Below are 21,571 nucleotides of genomic sequence, written 5' to 3'. Positions count from 1 at the left end.
CTGCACCGGGGGGCCACATGCCCTGCTTTGGAGTGCCACACTGTGGGCTACTCCCCCCTTTCACCACTGTGGGTCTGGGTGTGAGCGGGTTCCCTGCAAACCGGATTACTACAGCTACCAGAAGCCCTTGCAGCAGAATCATCATTGATTAATAACACCTGTTCCCATCTTCATCTTGTATCCTGGCTTGCAACATTATGTGTTACTACTGACTTCTGCAATTGTATTCACGCTCCCCTCTTGCTTCTCCACTCTTTTGACTGCTAACTGTCTGTTCTCTCCTCCTTTCCCTTCTCCCTTTTCCTATCTCCTCCCCTTACTTTCTTCTATGCACTTTCTCTATCAGAATTGTCCCTGGACCTAGTATGATAGCAATCTAGTCTGTCTCCTCCCTCCTCCCCTTACTGTTTTTTTCCTCCCCACCCCTCTCCAGCACTATCTGAAATGTCGTCAGGCCTAGTACAATAGTCACTTGTTTTGTTCCTCCCCTCCCTTTCTGCACCCATCTCCCTCACCTTTTGTTTTTCTCTGGCTCTACCAGAAATGTCATCAGGCCTAGTACCGTAGTCGTCTGTCTGTTTCCATTTCCTTCCCACTCTCCCCCTCCCTTCCTTATCTATGTCTTAGCTCGTGCACTATCTGAAATGTTGTCAGGCCGAGTATGATAGTTAATTTCACATCCTTACTGTTCATGGCCTGTAAGAATGTCATTGTATTTTCCCTTGTTCCCTCCCTTGCGTTGAAGCGCTTTGAAACACATTGTGTATAGGCGCTATATAAATAAACTATCATATCATATCATACCTACACTGGCTGTGAGCTGCAAGCAAAGACTGCCCCCCTGACGAAACCAGTAGGAGAACATCTGTGGCTGAGTAGGTTTACTGTGCATGGAACCTGAGTGCGCCCTCTTTCCTGTACTGTTATATATATGGCAACACCCAGAGAAAATATGTGATTTGCCCAGGATCATACAATTTGGCTAGGTGAGGAAACCGATATAAGAATTTAGGTCTCAAATTTCACCCAACAACCTAGCCACTAGGCCGCATCTGGTTGATGCCATCCCAGAGCCATCATACTAATTACAAGGTACTATCAATGCAGCCCTTGGTGCCGCAGTTTCGAGGCCTTGTAAATAATATATTCTTTTGGAAGAGCCAAGCAAATAAGCGCATGTGCTTTTCCAGAGTTGCACCACAACTCTTGTACCTCAAGCCCCTCTAAGCTTGGAGGCATCATCTGCTCTGTTTCAAACTCAGTCAGCGGAATTAAGAGGCGCGGCCAGTGCTTCATTTATAGGGGTGTTTGCCAGGGCTCAGCCCCAGCACTTACCTTTGAGCTCCAGCACTTATTGTCTCAGACTCACTTTGTGTTGTGGTGTTTTTGGCAGCATCATTATTTTATCACACAGCAAGCAACACCACTGTGCACTGGCCACACGTCTGTGCATCCTCTGCCGCCTCATTGACATTCATTAACCTGATGACACACAGTGACGCAGCAGTGGTAGTGATCCATGTTTATAAATTACAATGGGCCTCATTACGACCCAGGCGCTAAGTGGTTAATGGCGCCGTAAAAGGCTGCGGCGCCATTAACCACTTAGCGCCTTACTACGAGGTCCCTTTGCAGGACTCGACCTGAACGGCTGGTCTGGACCAGCCGTTAATGTAGGGACCCGCAAAGGGACCTCGCAGGCAATTACGGTACCGCAATTTGCGGTACCGTAATTGCCGCCTTCCCCATTCCCATTGAGCCCTATGGGGCAAAAATGGGAATAGGGAAGGGCCATGGCGAAATGGCGAAATACTGCCCCGCCAACCTTGGAATAGGCCGGTATTTCCCCATTTCACCATGGCGGACTCGTTACAACACCAGGCACCAACCATGGTGCTAATAGCGCCATGGTTTAGTGCCGGTATTGTAATGACGGCCAATGTGTTGGAAGATGACAATGCTGGGCGCCAGTGCCGGCCATTGCCCGTCCACTGCAACACTCATTCTGCCTGGCATCGGTGCCGCTTCGCTACCCGAAGCACTGCCACAGTTGGATCGGTTGAGAACGACAGGACAGCCAGCAGCACCAAAACCAGGGAAATGTCAGGGAAAATGCCCTTACCGGGAAGGAGTGCCTGTACTGAGTGCCAACCTAGAGATGAAGATCTCGCTGCAATGTTTGACAGGAAGGTTCATCAGTTCGGTAATGGTTTTGGCTGCATTTGTCCATCAATTTACCATGGGAGGAAAGCACGTTTGGTCGGTTTTTTGTGGCTAGACAATGAATAAGTTGCACTTGGTACTAACATCACCAAAGTAAAATTTGAAAGATGATGTGTTTAAGGAAGAAATTAAACATGTGTCTCATTTCAAGACACAACTAGTATGGTATCTTATGTTTATGTTATGTGGATTTGTATCTGTAAATCGCACAGCTGAAATAGTGCCTTCATCAACCCCAATGAGACTGTGCGAGGCGCAGCTTGAACCCTAAATATGTTGGCACTGTGGGGAGCAGCCATTATTGGTGGCAACTGTGGAGGGAGCTGCCCGCCCAGGTGTGTCACAATCATACTAAAAATAATGTGGGCCCAGGCACTTATGTTATTTACAAATTAAGCACTGGACTATCTAGCTCCCAGAAGCCTCGTGCCAGTGCCCTATGTACAGCACATGTATAGAAAGAGATTTCTCAGCCAGTGAGAGTCACTGGAGGTCTGGCAGATAACTTGCTTCTTCCCTAAAGAGCGCCCCCTTCCTGGACGGGCAGTAGCAGGCCCATTTGAAACCCTTCGGCCTGGACTTACAGGCCAATGTAGTGGGAGGGAAAGAGACAGGAAACATCCCTCTTTGGTACATAATAAAGAAATTGAACTCCACGAATTACAAGTACAAACTGTTGAAAGGAGACACGTCATCTGCTATCATGGTTCCTTGGGTTATCAGAATTTCAAAAGAGGCCAGCCTCATCAAAAGACCCCAATAGCATCATCACTACAAGGCCCCCAAGTCATTCGGCCTTATCACGAGTTGGGCGGTGTAGTAAAAATGCAGCAGTAATAGCGTTACCGCCAAATTACCGCACCGCCCAATCCAGGTTTGGGGGAAAGTCAGAGGATTCACCTCCAGCTCTAAGCTGAAGGTGAATGGGCGGATGTTCTGACCATTTCCGGCACAATTACCATGGCCCAATTACTGCCACGGTAATTGCGTAAAAAATGCCCCATTCAGTCCAGTGGACTCAAACAAAATGGGGACTTACACCACCTCTGCAACTTGTGATCCGGTGCTAATACCGCCGGACCAAGGTGTGGTAATGGTAATTGAGTCGGGCGGGATTCTGCCCATCTCCTGATGAGGCACATTGGGATCTATTTGTTAAGTAAGTGACTGTTAGGAAAGATTTCGTTATTGTAGGGAACTTTCCTTCCATGTGGCAACCCCTAAACTTTTTGCTATTGTTTTCAACCTGTTTTCTTGACTTTGCCAGAGAAGTGCAGCCTTCTGCCGTACTCCTCTGGGCTTTCGCTCCTTTCTTACGGGGAAACTGACATGCCCTTAAGACAGTCAGTACCGGGGAACGCTGTTTCCCGTAGTTTCTTTTATCGTGTCGCCATTTTAGTGCAACACGACACAAGAGGGCACTGTAAGCTAAGTTACAGCTCTCTTGGGTCTCTAGCCTTCTACAGACCCTAGACACTCTTGTAGGATGGTTTTTGGATCGGTGCAAGTCATTCAGGGACTGGGCTGGTGGCAGCGATCATTTGGTTTATTTTGAGCTCCTTTTGCCGTTCTGAGCACCTTTTTGCCGCGAACACAAAAGGGTGGCCCGGCTTCCCAAAATGGCCGGACCACGAGGCTCCTTTGTCTCGTCCACTGTCCGTCTTGCTCCCTTTACCTTCCCCCAGGTCAGGCGACCCGGGGCCTTCCTTATTTGGGCATGTAGTTTCCCGCGAAACACGGTTGCTTTCACGGGCTTCTACATGTCGTTTGAGTGCCACCAGGATGTGGGCTGGGCTGTCTGGTCCCAATACACATCCTGGGTGCCAGAGAGTCTAGGGTGGTGTGAATGCCTGGGACCACTGTGGTCCGTGATTGGTCCACGTATGGTATGTGTGTTGATGAGCGGATCTCCCATTGGCTCCCCTCCGTTTTGGCGCGAAGGGAACCGTGGATAAGAGGGAGCTGGAAACACCACTACCAGGTCGATCTCCTGAGTTCTTACGAACCCAGGGATACAGGAGCCAAGTATCCTGCGAACACGAGGCTGGACCGAGGAATCGCTGGTGACCCCCTGAAGAACTTCTGCTCCTCATTGCTGTCGTCCGGTGAAGCCCTTTCCACCTAAGATCGAACCAGAAGGCCTGTACTGGCGCTTCGACCTATTGGAATAGCAGGACCAGCTATTCCCGGCACCTTCATCAACTCCTGCCGTAAGCCTTCGGAAGTGTCTCTGGGCCATCCAGTTGACTGACCAGCTTACTAAGGAGTCCTGCTCTGTAATCGCCGACAGGTTGGGTGGTATTCTGAGTCCGGGGCACGCTCACACGCTTCGTTTGCTTAGCAACCCTAAGCTAGAGGTGAACGGTGCTCGTTTGGCTTGAATACACCCGGCCGTTCCGTTGCCCTGCCGTGGCGACAAAACTGTGCAGGATTCTTCGATCGGGACGTCTTTTTACTCTGCACGACGACGAGACGTTCCCTGCTCTTCAGAACCTGCCAGAAGCTGCATCTATCGAGGAGAAGCTCGGGCCTGCTTGCTTCGGGGACCGGTGAGTAGATTAGCTAGGATCTGGTCGCCCTCCTGCAGTGCCCCTTGCTTTTCCCCGCTGTAAATACAGCTCCCCTTGTCCGTACTCGCGCCCTACTTCTGCCTCACAGTGGAGGCTGCGCTAGAGTCGCGGACCGTGTTCTCCTTCATTAGGGCACCCTACAGAGCTGTCCAACGTCCTCCGAAGAGCTTCACCTTCTGCCCATTGGCACCGGCGTGTGCAGGTACTTTTGAGCGCTAGGCTCCACTCTTCGTAGGGATTGGACTACCATCTAGTTAGGGGCCTCAGAAGGCGGACATATCACACGCATTGGTTCGCACTGCCTGTTTTCCTTCCCCTGCAGGTGGATAACATATTTCGTGCTGCTAATGCTGTGAAACTGTGTATTCTGTATATATATTGGGTGGATAGTGTATGTGTTGGTTTAATATCGTTGTATATTGCTGCTTTTACTGTGGTTATTAGTTTCAAGGCCTTATAATAAATGTGTATCTATTTTTGGTATAAACAACTGTTTGGAGTAGTTTGTAAGCGCTCTTGCTTTGTGTGCTCACTGTGGGCTTTCAGTCACCCTCACCCCTCTTGAGACCTAGTCTTGACCGCCGCGATCGCTACCTTGATTGGTCTGGCTTGTCCAGAGGTTACCCTGTTCCAAGTAATTAGGTTGGCCTTCTGAACTTCTGCGCCACCAGGACAGAGTTCAGAAATCCGTCTTAACAAATTGGTGTACAGCGGTGGGATACGACTGAAGGTATCCAGTGTTGCGCACGAGCTAAGGCGTTTTCAGGTTATTCCAACCAGGACACGCAGTAAAGTATTGAATATAACGTTAAAAAGGCCATAGTCCTATCAACAGTATGGAAACGAATACTTTATTAACCTTAAATGCTTCGAAATCTGAAACATTGAAGAAGATGTGTGCGGAGAGAGGGGTTTCCTCTCAAGGCACTAAATTGGAAATGATCCAGAGAATCGTGGCGTGGCAAGAAGCGCAGCTTGACGCTATAACTTCCGAGGACAGTGCAGAAGGTGGTGGGGCTGCTCTCACTGGCAGAACCGACGGTTCTGCCGCTGCACTGATCCATCACGACCACGAGGACAGGGAGGATGTAATGTCTAACGTTTCCTCTGCCAGTGTTGATGGGGAGGCTATGCTTGAATTCAAGAAGCAAGAGCTGCGGTTTAGGCAGCAGGAGCTTGAATTCAGCATAGCCAAACTGAAAATCGACCAGGCAGAAAAACAAAAAGACAGGGATCACCAGTTGGAACTGGCCAAGCTTCAGTTCGCAAATGGGTCCAAGGGTCCTGGACATGGTTCGGGGGCTTCCTCTCATCCACGGTTTCCAAAAGATCTGCTCAGTGTGTATGAGGAACGAAATGACATTATGGACTGGTTAAATGCGTTTGAGTATGCATGCGAGGTTCAAGAGGTTGATAATGCGGATAAGATTGCATGGTTACTCAGCAGACTGCCCCATTCTGGTTGCAGTGCCATTATGGAAATGTCGAAGGCTGAGCGCGCTGATTTTGCAATGTTGAAGCAGACTCTCATTTTAAAGTTTGGGAAGACTCCGACCCAATATTTGAAAAGGTTTAGAGAGTATAAGAAAAAGGAAGGTGGTACTTGGGTGTCGTATGTAGCTGAGTCCCTGAAAAACTTGACTGGCTGGGTTGAAGGTTATAAGGTTTCTACCTTCGAAGGCATGATCAATCTGGTCATGCTGGAACACATTTTTGCTTCTTCTTCCCCGGAGCTTAAGCAGCATTTGGCCGATTCGAAGGAGATAGATCCTAAGAAGCTGGCCATTGCAGCAGACTTATGGGTGTCACATCGAGTGTCCCATAAGGACAAAACTCATCCTGGTAAGCAGGAGGAAGGGAAAAAGTCCAAAGATATGGAGGGTGGGGAATCTGCTAAATCTTCTTCCCATAAGGGCCACAAAAAGAAAAATAAGGGTAAGCCATACGAGAACTCACAGGGTAGTGGAGGTTCGCCTCCGAAACAGAACTCTGGTTATAATAAGCCTCCCTACGTAAACAGACCCAATGGGGCTTGTTTTTCTTGTGGAGCAACTGACCATGTGAAGGGGGATCCCCGTTGTAAGGTTAGACCTTTGGGGGTCCACTCCGCTAATCTGGCCTTCTCCTCCTACGAGGAAGAAGAGATTACAGGAGCATCCTTCTCCTCAGACTCATTTCCCAGCGGAATAGAGGCTGAGGTAGTTTTAGTGTCCCTGGGTTCCTGGGAGCCTAAAGTCGCAGAGGCGTATGCTAGGATTCCGGATAATACCAAGCACTACTTTAAAGACAGTGTGCTGATCAATGGAGTGGATACTCCAGCTCTTAGGGATAGTGGGTGCAGTCGAACTGTAGTGGATTCTACCTTGGTAGACTCAGAGGAAGTTGCCAGAGCTCCTCTGATGCCCACTAAGTTGGCTGACGGCCCCCTCCGTATGTTTCCCGTGATCCCTGTTAATCTAACTTTAAATGGTACAGCAGTTAGGATTCCAGTGAGCATTCAGAGAAACGTCCCGGGAAAGGTCTTGTTGGGCAATGATCTCAGAGCTCTAGGGCTCGTAGGAGACACTGCCGAAAGACCCTACACACGGTCTCAAGCACGGGCAGCATTGGCCAAGTCCAATACGCCGCCCCAGCCGAAGGGGAAACCCAAGGCGAAAGGAGTCAACAAGTCCCGACGGGGGAAAGAGAATATTCCCCCGAGCTCGCCTACCACTGCGGTGGAGGGAGTTGGTCAATCGCCCGAGCCTGACGAGGAGGTGGCGATGCCTGAAGTGTTCGACCCCAACGACCATCCTGAACTAAAAGACTTGTTAGTTGAAGGAGGTCCTGATAGGGACGACTTCAGTAAGGGCCAACGTGAGTGCCCATCTCTGGAAGGCCTAAGGAGACAGGCCTGCTCCCAGCTTGAGGGTGAACCTCCTGGGAAGCATCGGATTTATTGGGAAGGTGGACTCCTGTACAGTGAGCCCACAGAGTCTACAGAAGGAGACCATAGGAGGTTGGTGGTTCCCCTTTCTGTTAGACCCTTCCTCTTGCAGTTGGCGCATGAAGTTCCCCTTGCTGGTCACCTTGGAATGAAGAGGACCAAGCAAAGGTTATCTATGCACTTCTACTGGCCCAAGATGGGGGTGCAAGTAGAAAGTCACTGCAGGAGTTGTGCCTCCTGCCAGTTGTCTGGTAAGGTTGGCGCGACAATCCAAGCTCCGTTGGTACCGCTCCCAGTTGTGGGGGTACCATTTGAAAGGGTAGGGATCGACATCGTTGGTCCCCTTGACCCGCAAACATCCTCAGGCAATAGGTTTATCCTGGTGCTGGTCGACCATGCAACCAGGTATCCTGAGGCCATCCCATTAAAGACTGTAACTGCCAAGTCAGTTGCAAAAGCTTTACTCGGCATATTTACTAGGGTTGGCTTCCCTAAAGAAGTTGTGTCAGATCGTGGCAGCAACTTTATGTCGAAGTATATGCAGGCTATGTGGAAAGAATGTGGGGTCACCTACAAGTTCTCTTCTGCATACCACCCCCAGACCAATGGTCTGGTGGAGCGTTTCAACAGAACGCTAAAGAGCATGATTGGGGCTCTGGAGGAGCCCCAGAGAAGAAAATGGGATCTTCTTTTACCATGCTTGCTGTTTGCCTACAGAGAGGTACCACAGGAGGGTGTTGGCTTCAGCCCCTTCGAACTTCTGTTCGGTCATCCCGTACGGGGACCCTTAGCCATCGTCAAAGAGGGATGGGAGATGCCCACTCCCCCTGTTACTACCAATGTAGTTGACTATGTGCTAGGGCTCAGAAAACGGATGGTACTCCTGATGGGCTTGGCTAGTGAAAAGTTGAAGGCAGGACAAGCGCTGGTGAAACATTGGTACGACCAGAAAGCTTCCTTAATTCACTTTACCCCTGGTCAGCAAGTCCTGATCATGAACCCTATAAGGCCTCGCGCTTTACAGGACAAATGGTCAGGCCCTTACACAGTGGTGGAGCCCCTGGGTGAGGTGAACTATTTAGTGGACCTTGGAAGGCCTGAACAGGCTCCAAAAGTGTTCCACGTAAATAGGCTGAAGGCTTTCGTCCCAAGAGTCGAAATCGCAGCACTGCTACTGGCGTCAGACGTTGAGGAAGAGGAGTCAGAACCTCTTCCCGACCTGTTCCAAAGCGGTCCTTCAGATAGCTCCGTTGAGGGTGTCCGAGTGGCCCCTCACCTGACTTCTGATCAGCAGGCTGAGGTGAAAAGTTTGCTTAGGCAGTTTTCCCCCCTGTTTTCACAGTCGCCTGGTTTGACACCTTGGTGCAAACATAACATTGACACAGGAGACAGTGTACCTACCAAAAGTAGGGGATACAGGATGTCAGATAAAGTACGGTCTTATATTAAGACCGAGGTCAACAAGATGTTAGACCTTGGGGTGATTGAACCCTCTAGTAGTCCTTGGTCCAGTCCTGTGGTATTGGTTCCAAAGGCAGGCACTTCTGAATTGAGGTTCTGCGTGGATTACAGGGCTCTGAATGCTGTCACCAAGACAGACGCTCACCCCTTGCCTCGAACTGACGAGCTGGTGGATACCTTGGGTGCCTCCAAGTACCTCAGCACGTTTGACCTGACTGCGGGCTATTGGCAAATAGCTTTAGCAGAACATGCCAAGGAGAAGACAGCATTTTCAACTCCCGACGGGCTTTACCAATTCCGGGTAATGCCGTTCGGATTGAAGAATGCACCTGCCACTTTCCAGAGGCTTGTGAATCATGTGTTGAATGGGTTGGACGAATTCTGTCTTGCATATCTGGACGATATAGCAGTTTTCAGTGCCACCTGGGAAGACCATGTGAAACACCTCGGGATTGTGCTCCAGGCTCTTCAGAAAGCCCACTTGACCATCAAGGCGAGTAAATGCCAGATTGGACAAGGCTCAGTGGTTTACCTTGGGCATGAAGTAGGTGGAGGAAGGATACAGCCTCTCCCCAGTAAAGTACAAGCAGTACAAGACTGGCCTACCCCCACTACGCAAACCCAAGTGAGAGCCTTCTTAGGACTCACGGGGTATTATCGCAATTTTGTGGCAGACTATGGCACCATAGCTGCTCCTCTGACTGCCCTCACAACTCCGAAGAAACCCAAGAAGGTAACTTGGACCGACGAGTGTGAGAAGGCCTTCAATGGCTTCAAAGACTCCTTGTGCCAGGCCCCTGTGCTCAGGGCCCCTGATTATCAAAGACCTTTTATCGTGCAGACGGATGCCTCTGACACTGGGATAGGAGCTGTACTATCACAAGTAGATGAGAAGGGTAAGGAACACCCTATCGGTTTTATTAGTCGCCAGCTTAAGGACAGAGAGCTCAGATGGTCCACGGTAGAGAAAGAATGTTTCTCTGTTGTGTGGGCCCTAAGGAAGCTGCGGCCCTACCTCTATGGGACCCACTTCACTGTGCAGACTGACCATAAGCCGTTAAAGTGGCTAATGAACATGAAGGGGGAGAATCCAAAGTTGCTTAGGTGGTCCATAAGTCTACAAGGCTTCGACTTCACTATTGAGCATAGGCCAGGTGTCCAACATAGCAATGCTGATGGGTTGTCCAGAATGTTTTACCGACCTGAACAAGAGACTCATCCAGGGGTGGATTAGTTCCCCCTGTCCATAGTCTGGGAGGGGCGAGTGTTAGGAAAGATTTCGTTATTGTAGGGAACTTTCCTTCCATGTGGCAACCCCTAAACTTTTTGCTATTGTTTTCAACCTGTTTTCTTGACTTTGCCAGAGAAGTGCAGCCTTCTGCCGTACTCCTCTGGGCTTTCGCTCCTTTCTTACGGGGAAACTGACATGCCCTTAAGACAGTCAGTACCGGGGAACGCTGTTTCCCGTAGTTTCTTTTATCGTGTCGCCATTTTAGTGCAACACGACACAAGAGGGCACTGTAAGCTAAGTTACAGCTCTCTTGGGTCTCTAGCCTTCTACAGACCCTAGACACTCTTGTAGGATGGTTTTTGGATCGGTGCAAGTCATTCAGGGACTGGGCTGGTGGCAGCGATCATTTGGTTTATTTTGAGCTCCTTTTGCCGTTCTGAGCACCTTTTTGCCGCGAACACAAAAGGGTGGCCCGGCTTCCCAAAATGGCCGGACCACGAGGCTCCTTTGTCTCGTCCACTGTCCGTCTTGCTCCCTTTACCTTCCCCCAGGTCAGGCGACCCGGGGCCTTCCTTATTTGGGCATGTAGTTTCCCGCGAAACACGGTTGCTTTCGCGGGCTTCTACATGTCGTTTGAGTGCCCCCAGGATGTGGGCTGGGCTGTCTGGTCCCAATACACATCCTGGGTGCCAGAGAGTCTAGGGTGGTGTGAATGCCTGGGACCACTGTGGTCCGTGATTGGTCCACGTATGGTATGTGTGTTGATGAGCGGATCTCCCATTGGCTCCCCTCCGTTTTGGCGCGAAGGGAACCGTGGATAAGAGGGAGCTGGAAACACCACTACCAGGTCGATCTCCTGAGTTCTTACGAACCCAGGGATACAGGAGCCAAGTATCCTGCGAACACGAGGCTGGACCGAGGAATCGCTGGTGACCCCCTGAAGAACTTCTGCTCCTCATTGCTGTCGTCCGGTGAAGCCCTTTCCACCTAAGATCGAACCAGAAGGCCTGTACTGGCGCTTCGACCTATTGGAATAGCAGGACCAGCTATTCCCGGCACCTTCATCAACTCCTGCCGTAAGCCTTCGGAAGTGTCTCTGGGCCATCCAGTTGACTGACCAGCTTACTAAGGAGTCCTGCTCTGTAATCGCCGACAGGTTGGGTGGTATTCTGAGTCCGGGGCACGCTCACACGCTTCGTTTGCTTAGCAACCCTAAGCTAGAGGTGAACGGTGCTCGTTTGGCTTGAATACACCCGGCCGTTCCGTTGCCCTGCCGTGGCGACAAAACTGTGCAGGATTCTTCGATCGGGACGTCTTTTTACTCTGCACGACGACGAGACGTTCCCTGCTCTTCAGAACCAGCCAGAAGCTGCATCTATCGAGGAGAAGCTCGGGCCTGCTTGCTTCGGGGACCGGTGAGTAGATTAGCTAGGATCTGGTCGCCCTCCTGCAGTGCCCCTTGCTTTTCCCCGCTGTAAATACAGCTCCCCTTGTCCGTACTCGCGCCCTACTTCTGCCTCACAGTGGAGGCTGCGCTAGAGTCGCGGACCGTGTTCTCCTTCATTAGGGCACCCTACAGAGCTGTCCAACGTCCTCCGAAGAGCTTCACCTTCTGCCCATTGGCACCGGCGTGTGCAGGTACTTTTGAGCGCTAGGCTCCACTCTTCGTAGGGATTGGACTACCATCTAGTTAGGGGCCTCAGAAGGCGGACATCTCACCCGCATTGGTTCGCACTGCCTGTTTTCCTTCCCCTGCAGGTGGATAACATATTTCGTGCTGCTAATGCTGTGAAACTGTGTATTCTGTATATATATTGGGTGGATAGTGTATGTGTTGGTTTAATATCGTTGTATATTGCTGCTTTTACTGTGGTTATTAGTTTCAAGGCCTTATAATAAATGTGTATCTATTTTTGGTATAAACAACTGTTTGGAGTAGTTTGTAAGCGCTCTTGCTTTGTGTGCTCACTGTGGGCTTTCAGTCACCCTCACCCCTCTTGAGACCTAGTCTTGACCGCCGCGATCGCTACCTTGATTGGTCTGGCTTGTCCAGAGGTTACCCTGTTCCAAGTAATTAGGTTGGCCTTCTGAACTTCTGCGCCACCAGGACAGAGTTCAGAAATCCGTCTTAACAGTGACCCAATAGTGTGGTATGCTTGGTTGTAAGGCTACTAATGTTTGGCAAAAAATTGCACTGAGGTGAAAAAAGCATTGTGTAAATTGCTCAGGATCACAAAGATTACAAACCAAGGAAGGGAGTGGTACAGTGTAAACCAGACTCTATTTCTAAATACTGCCTGTTTGACCACTAATGCCCAACTCGCAATGAGGCCCGTGGCGTGTGTGTGTTAAATTACTATATTTGAATACCTGCTACTTAACCCCATTTATGGATCTGCATGAAATTACCGAGTTGAAAAGTCTGACCACCGAAAGTTCTTTTATTTACCCCCCCCATTTTTTCGCATATATATATATGTGCGGGGAGAACCCCCACATCCCTCCCACCGTACAACTATACATTTTCATTAACATTACCCCCCACATATACAAATGTGAATAAATGAGGGTCGGACTTTTGGTGATAGGACTTTTCTACTTAGGTAATTTCGTCCTAACCCCCATTTATCAGTATTAGTGCAATTGTGTGTTGGCATAACAGTTAGTCATACGAAGCAGGGAGACCTTAAGCAATTCCCAGCCAATACTCAAAGAGCAGACCTGCAGGAAGGCCGCCATCTGTGGCTCCTCCATTGACTGGATGGCCGTCTCCACCAGCTTGGACGTGATCTCCAGGTGGTCACCGTGCTGGCGGATGAGCGCGCGCACATGCTGCAGCTTCTCCTCCTGCTCCCGCGCGATGAACTGCAGCAGCTCCTTCTTGCGCTCCTCCAGGATGGCGTACAGGGAGTCGAAGCGTTGGCTGAGGTGCTGCTTCTGGCGCCGACTGTTCTCCTGCAGAGGCATAGGCAAGGGTCAATGACCGAAGGGCTTTGCTGCAAGGCTGCTTGCTACATGAGATTTCCAGAATTGTCTAGAACACATTTTGAAACAAAGTGGAATTGAGAGTACAACGCGTATGAGGTGTGGCGGGTCGATGCCTCACTCACCCCAACATGGCTTTGGGTATAATATGTTTGTTTCGACAGTTAAACATATCCCACAGTTTAAGAGAGCTGCTCCATTAAAACCATTTCTCATGCCATATCACGTGCCTTCATTGTGCAGCGTCACTTTGTTCGCACCACCTCTCCTCAGATCATTAGTAACAGGTAAAGAACAATGAAAACCTACTAACAAAAAGACATGCTTATTTGATACACTCTGATCCATGAAGAACCTTCTAATATTGGCGCAGAATTTACCAAGTTAACTAGATTCCAAGTGATCCAACCGCGGCTGATTTTGCCGTGGCCGGAATGTTCTCATGAGAAAGTTGAGAACTACCAAAAGTTTGCACCTTTCTCATGCGAACACACTTGCATACTACGGGGGCTGCAGGGGTGTCCCCCGCAACGCCAGCTCACTATCCTCTACAGTATAGTGAGCTGGCTGTTGCGGGGGACACCCCTGCACCCCTGTTTTTTTAATGTTTTATTTTTGCGGGTGAACTGCAGGGGTGTCCCCCACAACACCCTGCTCACTATGCCACTCAGTATAGTGAGCAGGGTGTTGTGGGCGACACCCCCGCAGCCCCCGCAGTGTTTTTTTTAATACTTACCTGCAATGCTACCACCAAAGGTTTGAACCTTTGGTGGTAGCATTTTCCGGTCGTTTTGTACGGTTGGACCTTTTATTTTGGTCCGATTGTACAAAACTGTTAACTAGACTTAAAAACACATGCATCATTTCAATCGTCTTTGTTCGGCATACATAAATTGATTAATCAAAATTCGAATGATTAATCCAAAATTAGCTTTGCAACTAAGTCCTTGAAAACAGCAATAAAGTTCACTAAAGATTATCAGACCCCACTCAAAGAACTTTAAGGCGGAATCTCAATTGGTCCGTGGTACAGAGAATACTTTGGTTTAGAAATAAGGATCAGCCATCCCTTTAAAAGAAAGCACAACTAGTGTTTCACTGCCAACCGCACATAAACTGCGCACCCAACTATGCCTGGTGATTTGCAACCTCTCATTCAGGTACACATGTAAAGGGGCTTGGCCCGGTGGCATGAATATACATTTGCATCAAATGACTCTGCATGGTAGCTTCCTCATTCACATGAGGACAAATGCCAGCTCAAATCCCACAAATAGTTCATTGACAAAAGTGTAATGGTTTGATAAAGGTCTGAATTGTAGTTAGAAAAACAGAGTTAGGCTCGAGGGAAATCCCCTCCTGCCCAGAAACAGAGGAGTCCAGAAATGTGACAAATTGCTGCGTTATTTAGTCCAGGCAGGGATACGCACACGGATTCTACAGCTCCAAATGCACTCTCAGCTCATTTTAAGCTGCCGTGACCTCACCACCAACAGATACATTCCTTGCTCTTAGGCGAAATGGGGTTGGGTGAACAGTGTAGGCATAATTACAGTCTATAGGGGACAGATAATCTGATTAGTCTGGCTAGATCAAGTATCAGTATCCTCAGCGCTGTTCCCGGATGTGGTGGAGCTCCAGGTCATTATGAGGAAATGTCAGAGTTCGCAGACTACCAACCACTAGGGCTTCAGCATCCGAGGGAGGGACATTTCAGCATCACTTAGAACTAACCAAAGCCACCTCACTAATGCCCACTCGCATAACATACAGGATCACCAGTCCAGCTTTGAATCGTAAACTTAAAGACATTATTTTGGCCTTAATTGAGGCCAGCCCTAGATCAATTGGGCAGTTTGGATTGGGGCAATCTTTATAACCCTAAAAATCTTTCCCCGTCCTAGAGGTCCAATTAAGCTTTCCCCCTCATTGACGATGAGATATCGCCCCCAGATAGCACCGTGGGGGGAGGTCTTCTCCTCAAATGCAGCAATTACTGACACTCAAACTGAAGATGCTTTTTGGAGAAAGTGGGTTCGTTCTGGGTGGGATTCCCTAATGAAGATCTGCTTCTGATGCTCACTCCTCTATAAGTGCTTTGAAACCATTGGGTAATAGGTGGGTGCTACAAATTCAATACAAATACAAACTCCTCCCATTCCACATGGAAACAGTGAATAATATGTTTTCCAGGTCCATTTGTGTTGAATATGAACCTTGGCTATGGAAAAGCTTGTATCTCCTCTAACCTTTGTCCCTGGATAAACCACCCGCCCCCCCGCGTGACCCCATGCGAGAATATCCTGGTCTTAGACTGTGTTGATCGAGAGAACATTATGCTAGTAGCAGGGACTTAAATGGTTAAAGATTATTAAAGTTGGGTGTGTGCAGCATCAAACAAAACCAAATCATTGGTGGAAGCCAGGTGTCTGCAACATGCGGCTCTCCAGATGTTTTGGACTGCAACTCCCATGATGCCTCGCCATTGAATATTATGGCTAGGGCTGATCAGAGTTGTAGTTCAAAATATCTGGCGAACCAAAGGTTGCACACCACTGGTGTAAGCGAATAAAAGTACATGGGCAGAGACCATTTTGGGCAGAGAAGATCTTCCTGTCTTCGGTAATTCAGACACATACAAGTTAAATAACAAGCAGGCAACTCTGCTTGGGGGTAAATTCTCCTCGAGGACCTGTGTGTTTTTGAACCCAGGCAGTTACTCAACTCAATAATAGAATTTGTTTAACGAAGGTACACGGATGCCCTCTGATCACACTTCATTGACTATTACTACACTCATGTACAATTTGCAAGTCCCGCCGCATCCCTTGTCGGGCCGTTACGGCAAACATCAGCAACGCATGTGGCTGAGAAATCTCACCATCTACAGCTGCAAGCACAACACCATTAACACTCTTCCACAAGACTGGAACTGCAGACGTCAGCAAACAACCAGACCCCATCCTACCCTCAGGTTCTGCTCCCATATGCTTAAATATCTCCCTACCTACAGTTCTCCCCTGTACCCTATCTTCTGTAGACCTCAGCAAGCTACCAGGTGCCTCCTCACCTCAGTTTCTGCTCCCATCTACTTAATTGCCTCCTTTCCTACGTGTCCCAATAGGTGTGCCTAGGCTGGCACATTGCACTGTGCATGCTGCATTCTATTGTGCTTTCATATCTAGTTATTCCAACGAAAGTGCATTGCATTGTTTCTATTATGTGATATGCTGAGTTCTCATCTAGCTACTCTTAACAAAGGACATTGCATTGTGTGTTTATTGTGCTATGCTGTGCTCGCATATCGCTGCTATCCCTAATACAGTGCACTGCATAGTCCCATAGTGCACATTAAGTTACACCGCTGGGTTGCTCTAAGAAACCTCATTACTCTATATTCTGCTCGCAGGTACTCACATCCCACATCCAGACATCCCTTAAAAAGAGCATATCATTGTTAGGTATTGTTTATAGTTGTGTGTGTGTGTGTGTATGGGATACATTACTCACCATAATCATATTTCTGATGCTTGTATCTGCTTAGATTCACATGCTGTGCATAGGCCGACATCTAGTGGAAGTTGCATAGTATTACAGTTGTTGTTTTGTGTGACGTCCACTGTACCCGTGTACCTTCACGCATCGAGGTCCCTCAGATTGTTTTGTTTCTGACATGGGGTAGCATGAACTGTAGCGCGAGTACAGGTTTATCCAAGCAGATATGTATCAGACAAGCTCATAAAGCATCCATGCATCTTCTCTCTAAGGGGACGAAGGGTGGGTTGCATCTTAATCTAAGCAGATACAAGCATCATAAATATGATTACAGTGAGTAATGTATCCCTTCTGAGACTTGTGGAATCTGCTTAGATGACATGCTGTGCATAGATTGGCGAGCAGTGTTAGGAGAAGGTGGTGGGTTGATAGAAGGTTCATTAGCAAACAAATGTTTTAGAACTGCTTGTCCCACCTGTGTATCCGTCTTGGAATGTCTGTCAATGCAGTAGTGCTGAATAAAGGTGTGTACTGAGCTCCATGTAGCTGCTTTGCAAATTCTGTCTATGGGGACATTGGCAATGAAAGCCAGAGTGGCTCCTGTGCTCCTTGTGGAGTGAGCTCTTGGCGTGAAAGGCAGTGTCTTGTTTGATAGAGAATAGCACAGTTGTATACATCTGACTATCCATCTGGAGATGGCATTCTTGGAAATGTGGTCTCCTTCGCTGCCTGGTGCTACAGAGACCAACAGTTAATCTGTTTTCCTCAGTGGTCTGGTATTGTTTACATAGTAAAGGGCCGCCCTCCTTACATCTAGTGTGTGGAGTTTAACCTCAGTTGAGCTGGTGGGGTTCTGGAAGAAGGCTGGTAACTCAATGGACTGGTTTACGTGAAATTTTGAGATGAATTTAGGGGAAAACCTAGGATGAGTGTGTAAAACCAGTTTGTCCTTATGTATGATAAAGAAAGGATCCTGCACTGACAATATTTATAATTCACTAGCTGTTCTTATGGAAGTAATAGCCACTAAGAAGGCAGTCTTGTAGGTCAGGTGCTTAAGACTTGATTTATGCATCGCCTCGAAGGGTTTCCCCATGAGCTTAGCGAGTACTACATTGAGATCACATCCTGGCGGTGGGTTAGAAATGGGAGAGTGGGGTCGTTTTACTCCCTCCATGAATGATTTAATGACCGGTACTTCCCACCATGATACTTTATTGTGGGAGGTGGTGTAAGCCGATAAAGCCGCCAGGTGGACCTTTATAGAGTTGAAGACTAACCCTGAATCTAGCAAGTGGAGCATATAAGTTAGAATGTGGGATGAGGTACATACAATGGGGTTTATTTGTTTAGACTTGCACCAAACTACAAATCACCTCCACATGTCAAAATAACAGTGTCTAGTGTTAGGTTTTCTTGCTTCCTTTAGGATGTCCATACACCTCTGTGGCAAAGGTAAGATGTTCCAACTCTATGACTTCAGGAGCCACACTGCCAAGTTCATAGGTTGAGGGTGCACTGTGTTCCCCCATGCTGAGTGAGTAGGTATGTCTGGCATGGGGGTTTGATGGAATCGCACATCGCCAGTTTGCGCAGATGCGGATACCATTGCTGTCTCGCCCACATGGGAGCAACTAGGATAAGCGTCACTTGTTCCCTGTGAATGTTGTCCACCACCTTGTTCATGAGCGCAGTGGGAGGAAAGGCGTAAGCAGTTCATCCAAAGGGCGTTCTCCTTGGAGCCTAGTTGTGGGAACCTGGACGCGAAGTCTGGGCACTGCTTGTTTTCGCTTGTAGCGAGCAAGTCTAGTGTGGGGTAACCCCATTGAGAGAAGAGGTAATCTACGACTTCTGAGTTTAGTTGCCATTTGTGTTCCTGTGGAAGGGGATCTCTGCTTGGAGAGTCTGCTAACGTATTGAGTTCCCCTGTAACGTGGTGTGAGGATTGGAATATCCTCCATTTGAGTGCCCATTTCCAAATCTGTTGTGCTATTCTGGACAGATTTGAAGAATGAGTCCCCCCCCTGTTTGTTGATATAGAACATCGCTGTTGTGTTGTTGGTGAGCACTTGTACCGACAGATTTGTTAACTGTATCTCGAATGCCTGAAGGGCTTTCAATACTGCAGCAGTTCTAAGAGGTTGATGTGGTTCTGTGCCATGGCAAGAGTCCACAGACCCTGAGCCGTTTGATGAAGGTGATGAGCCCCCCACCCGGCAAGCGAGGCGTCTGTCGTCACTATAGCTTGCACCTCGGTCGTGGAAGGGTTTGCCCCTTAAAAGATTCTCCCTTGTCCCCCAGCGAAGGTTTTGTACTGATGTTAGTGAAATGACCACTAGATCGTCCCACTGACCGCTTGCATGACACCACTGTTTCGCCAACCACTCCTGCATGGGGCGCATGTGCAGGCATGCGTGCGGCACCACGTTAATGCAAGATGCCATCATGCCTAGCAATCGCATAGCTTTGCGTACACTTATCTGGTGACCGGCCTGATAATGTGGTATTTGCAGTAACATATTTTGGACTCTTTCCTCTGAGGGGAAGACTAAAGCCTCGTTTGTGTCTATTACAGCTCCTAGGAACTGTTTGGTTGTGCTTGGCACTCGGCTTGATTTGTTCTTGTTTATTGAGAAGCCCAATTGAAAGAGAAGATTTATCGTTTGTCCTGCAAATTTGGGGGGTTTCTTCCTTAAGCAAATTTCGTTTCTCTAAAAAAAGTTTTTACATACAATGGAATAAATTGATATTTTTTATGACAAGAATTACTTGATGGCTTAAAGAATCATGATTTGGCCCACATCAGAACCTCAGTGAAATAACTATAACACTGTAACAAAAATAATTATTTCTAAGATTTATTGAACTTCTTTATTTATCACGGAGGAATTGTTGTTTTACTTTCCGGGTTTCTCCTGTAATAAGCCAGTCGTCCAGGTAAGGGTACACTGGGATTGGCTCCTTGCGCAGGTGCGCTGCCACCACAGCCAGTAGCTTTGTGAATACCATTGGAGCAGAGGCTATGCCGAAGAGTAGCACCTTGAATTGGTAATGCTGGTTTGCTATTTTGAATCACAGGAATCTTCTGTGCGCTGGGAACATTGAAATATGAAAATAAGCATCTTTCATATCCAGAGTTGCCAAATAGTCCCCCCCGCTTTAGCAGAGGGATTACTTCATGTAGCGTAGTCATGCAGAATTTTTGTGGCTTGACATATTTGTTTGCAGGGCGTAAGTCATATCTTTTTTGGCACAAGGAAGTAGGTTGAATAAATACCCTTGTTTACCTGGTTTGCTGGGACGACTTCTATGGCGTCCTTTAGGAGCAGCGTTGCTATCCTGGAGAAGGATGCGCTGTTCTTCCTCTGAGTTTTTCTTCTGGCACGGTGGATGGTTCCGGGGTCACTGGATTAGTTCCACACAGTACCCGCCCGCCACAGTGGATATCACCCATTTGTCTGAGGTGGTCCCCTCCCATGCTTGAATGAAGTTTGAAATGCGCCCTCCAACTGGAGAGGCATGTGAGGGCACCTGAAGGGGAATGTCACTGTTTTGGAGGTGTTGCTCCACCTATAGAGGTGGAGGACCTCCCCCGGACGCGAGATCGGCGCTGTCCTCTCTGGTAACCTTGTGAGGATTGGCCCTGATTGTTACCCCAGGAGGACCCTTGGTTTTGACCATACCCTGAACCCCTTCGGGAATTTCGTCCTCTGAAGTGACGAAAATTACTATTCCCTCTTTGGCCTGAGGGTTTCTCTGTAAGCTATCCCAACGACTTCAGAGTATCGTATTCGTCCTTTGCAGACTTTAGAGCATCCTCAACTGCCTTTCCAAAGAGGACGTTGGGCTCAACAGGCATTTTTAGCAGTGTCGCTTGTGTCTCCTGCTTAAAGCCAGATTGGTGAAGCCAAGCATGGTGCTTAATAATAGCGCCTTCCGCAATTATTCTTCCTGCTTTGTCAGCGGCGTCTAAATTGATTTTCAGGATGCAGTTCGAGACAGCTCTGCCCTCTGCTGCTACCTGGGCAAATTGGGTCTTTAAGGATTCCAGGGCCGATGATAGTAATGCGGACGCCTCGTCCCACTTATGAAAATTATAGCTAGCTAAGAAAGTCGTATTGTTAGCTATTCTAGTCTGAAAGGCCGCAAAAGAGGCTACCTTCCTGCCGATGGTGTATTAGGCCTTTGCTTTCCTGGTCAGGTGGCGCCTCAGAGGAAGCTAGTGGAGTACCCACTCTCTTTCTTGTGGTTGTGACTACGAGTGAGTCAGTTTTAAGCTGTCCCCTGATATAGAGGGGGTCCGTGGGAGTTGGGCAGAAGAGTTTCTCTATGCATGGGTTAACCGCACGCATTTGATTTGGTCTTTCCAGAGAAGGTTGGATCCTTCTCTGGATAGGATGTAGGATTGGAATAAACTTTAACTGATTTCTTATCCCCTAGGATACCCTCAACAAAATCCTTGTCCTGCTGAGTCTCTTGTGTTCTGATCTGAAAGTGTTCAGCTGCCTTAATGAGCATGTCATTCAGAAGGGGCTGGTTGTCAATAGGCGAATCAGCCACTGGGGGTCTTGGTTGACAGGAGAGGCTATAGTGTACATCTCTGTCTCTTTCCCGTCATCACCATAACCTTCTTCTGTGCCCTCTTGAACTGTGTAAGTATCTACAGCATCAGCATAAGCA

The 21,571-nt window shown here is 48.4% G+C and overlaps 1 protein-coding gene across 2 annotated transcripts in view; it reads right to left on the bottom strand.

Annotated features, from left to right (window-relative positions):
- TRIM54 (tripartite motif containing 54) overlaps window positions 1-21,571 on the bottom strand; it is a 374,309-nt gene that overhangs the window by 108,951 nt on the left and 243,787 nt on the right. For both annotated transcript variants that reach the window (XM_069605492.1, XM_069605494.1), the window contains exon 5: window positions 13,133-13,366. In XM_069605492.1, the coding sequence (XP_069461593.1) occupies window positions 13,133-13,366 (234 nt within the window). The remainder of the gene's footprint in view (window positions 1-13,132; window positions 13,367-21,571) is intronic.

This window comes from Ambystoma mexicanum, chromosome 4p, assembly GCF_040938575.1.
Source record: "Ambystoma mexicanum isolate Mex_15411 chromosome 4p, UKY_AmexF1_1, whole genome shotgun sequence".
NCBI classification, from domain to species: Eukaryota; Metazoa; Chordata; class Amphibia; order Caudata; family Ambystomatidae; genus Ambystoma; species Ambystoma mexicanum.
This window is presented reverse-complemented; position numbering and strand designations above follow the sequence as displayed.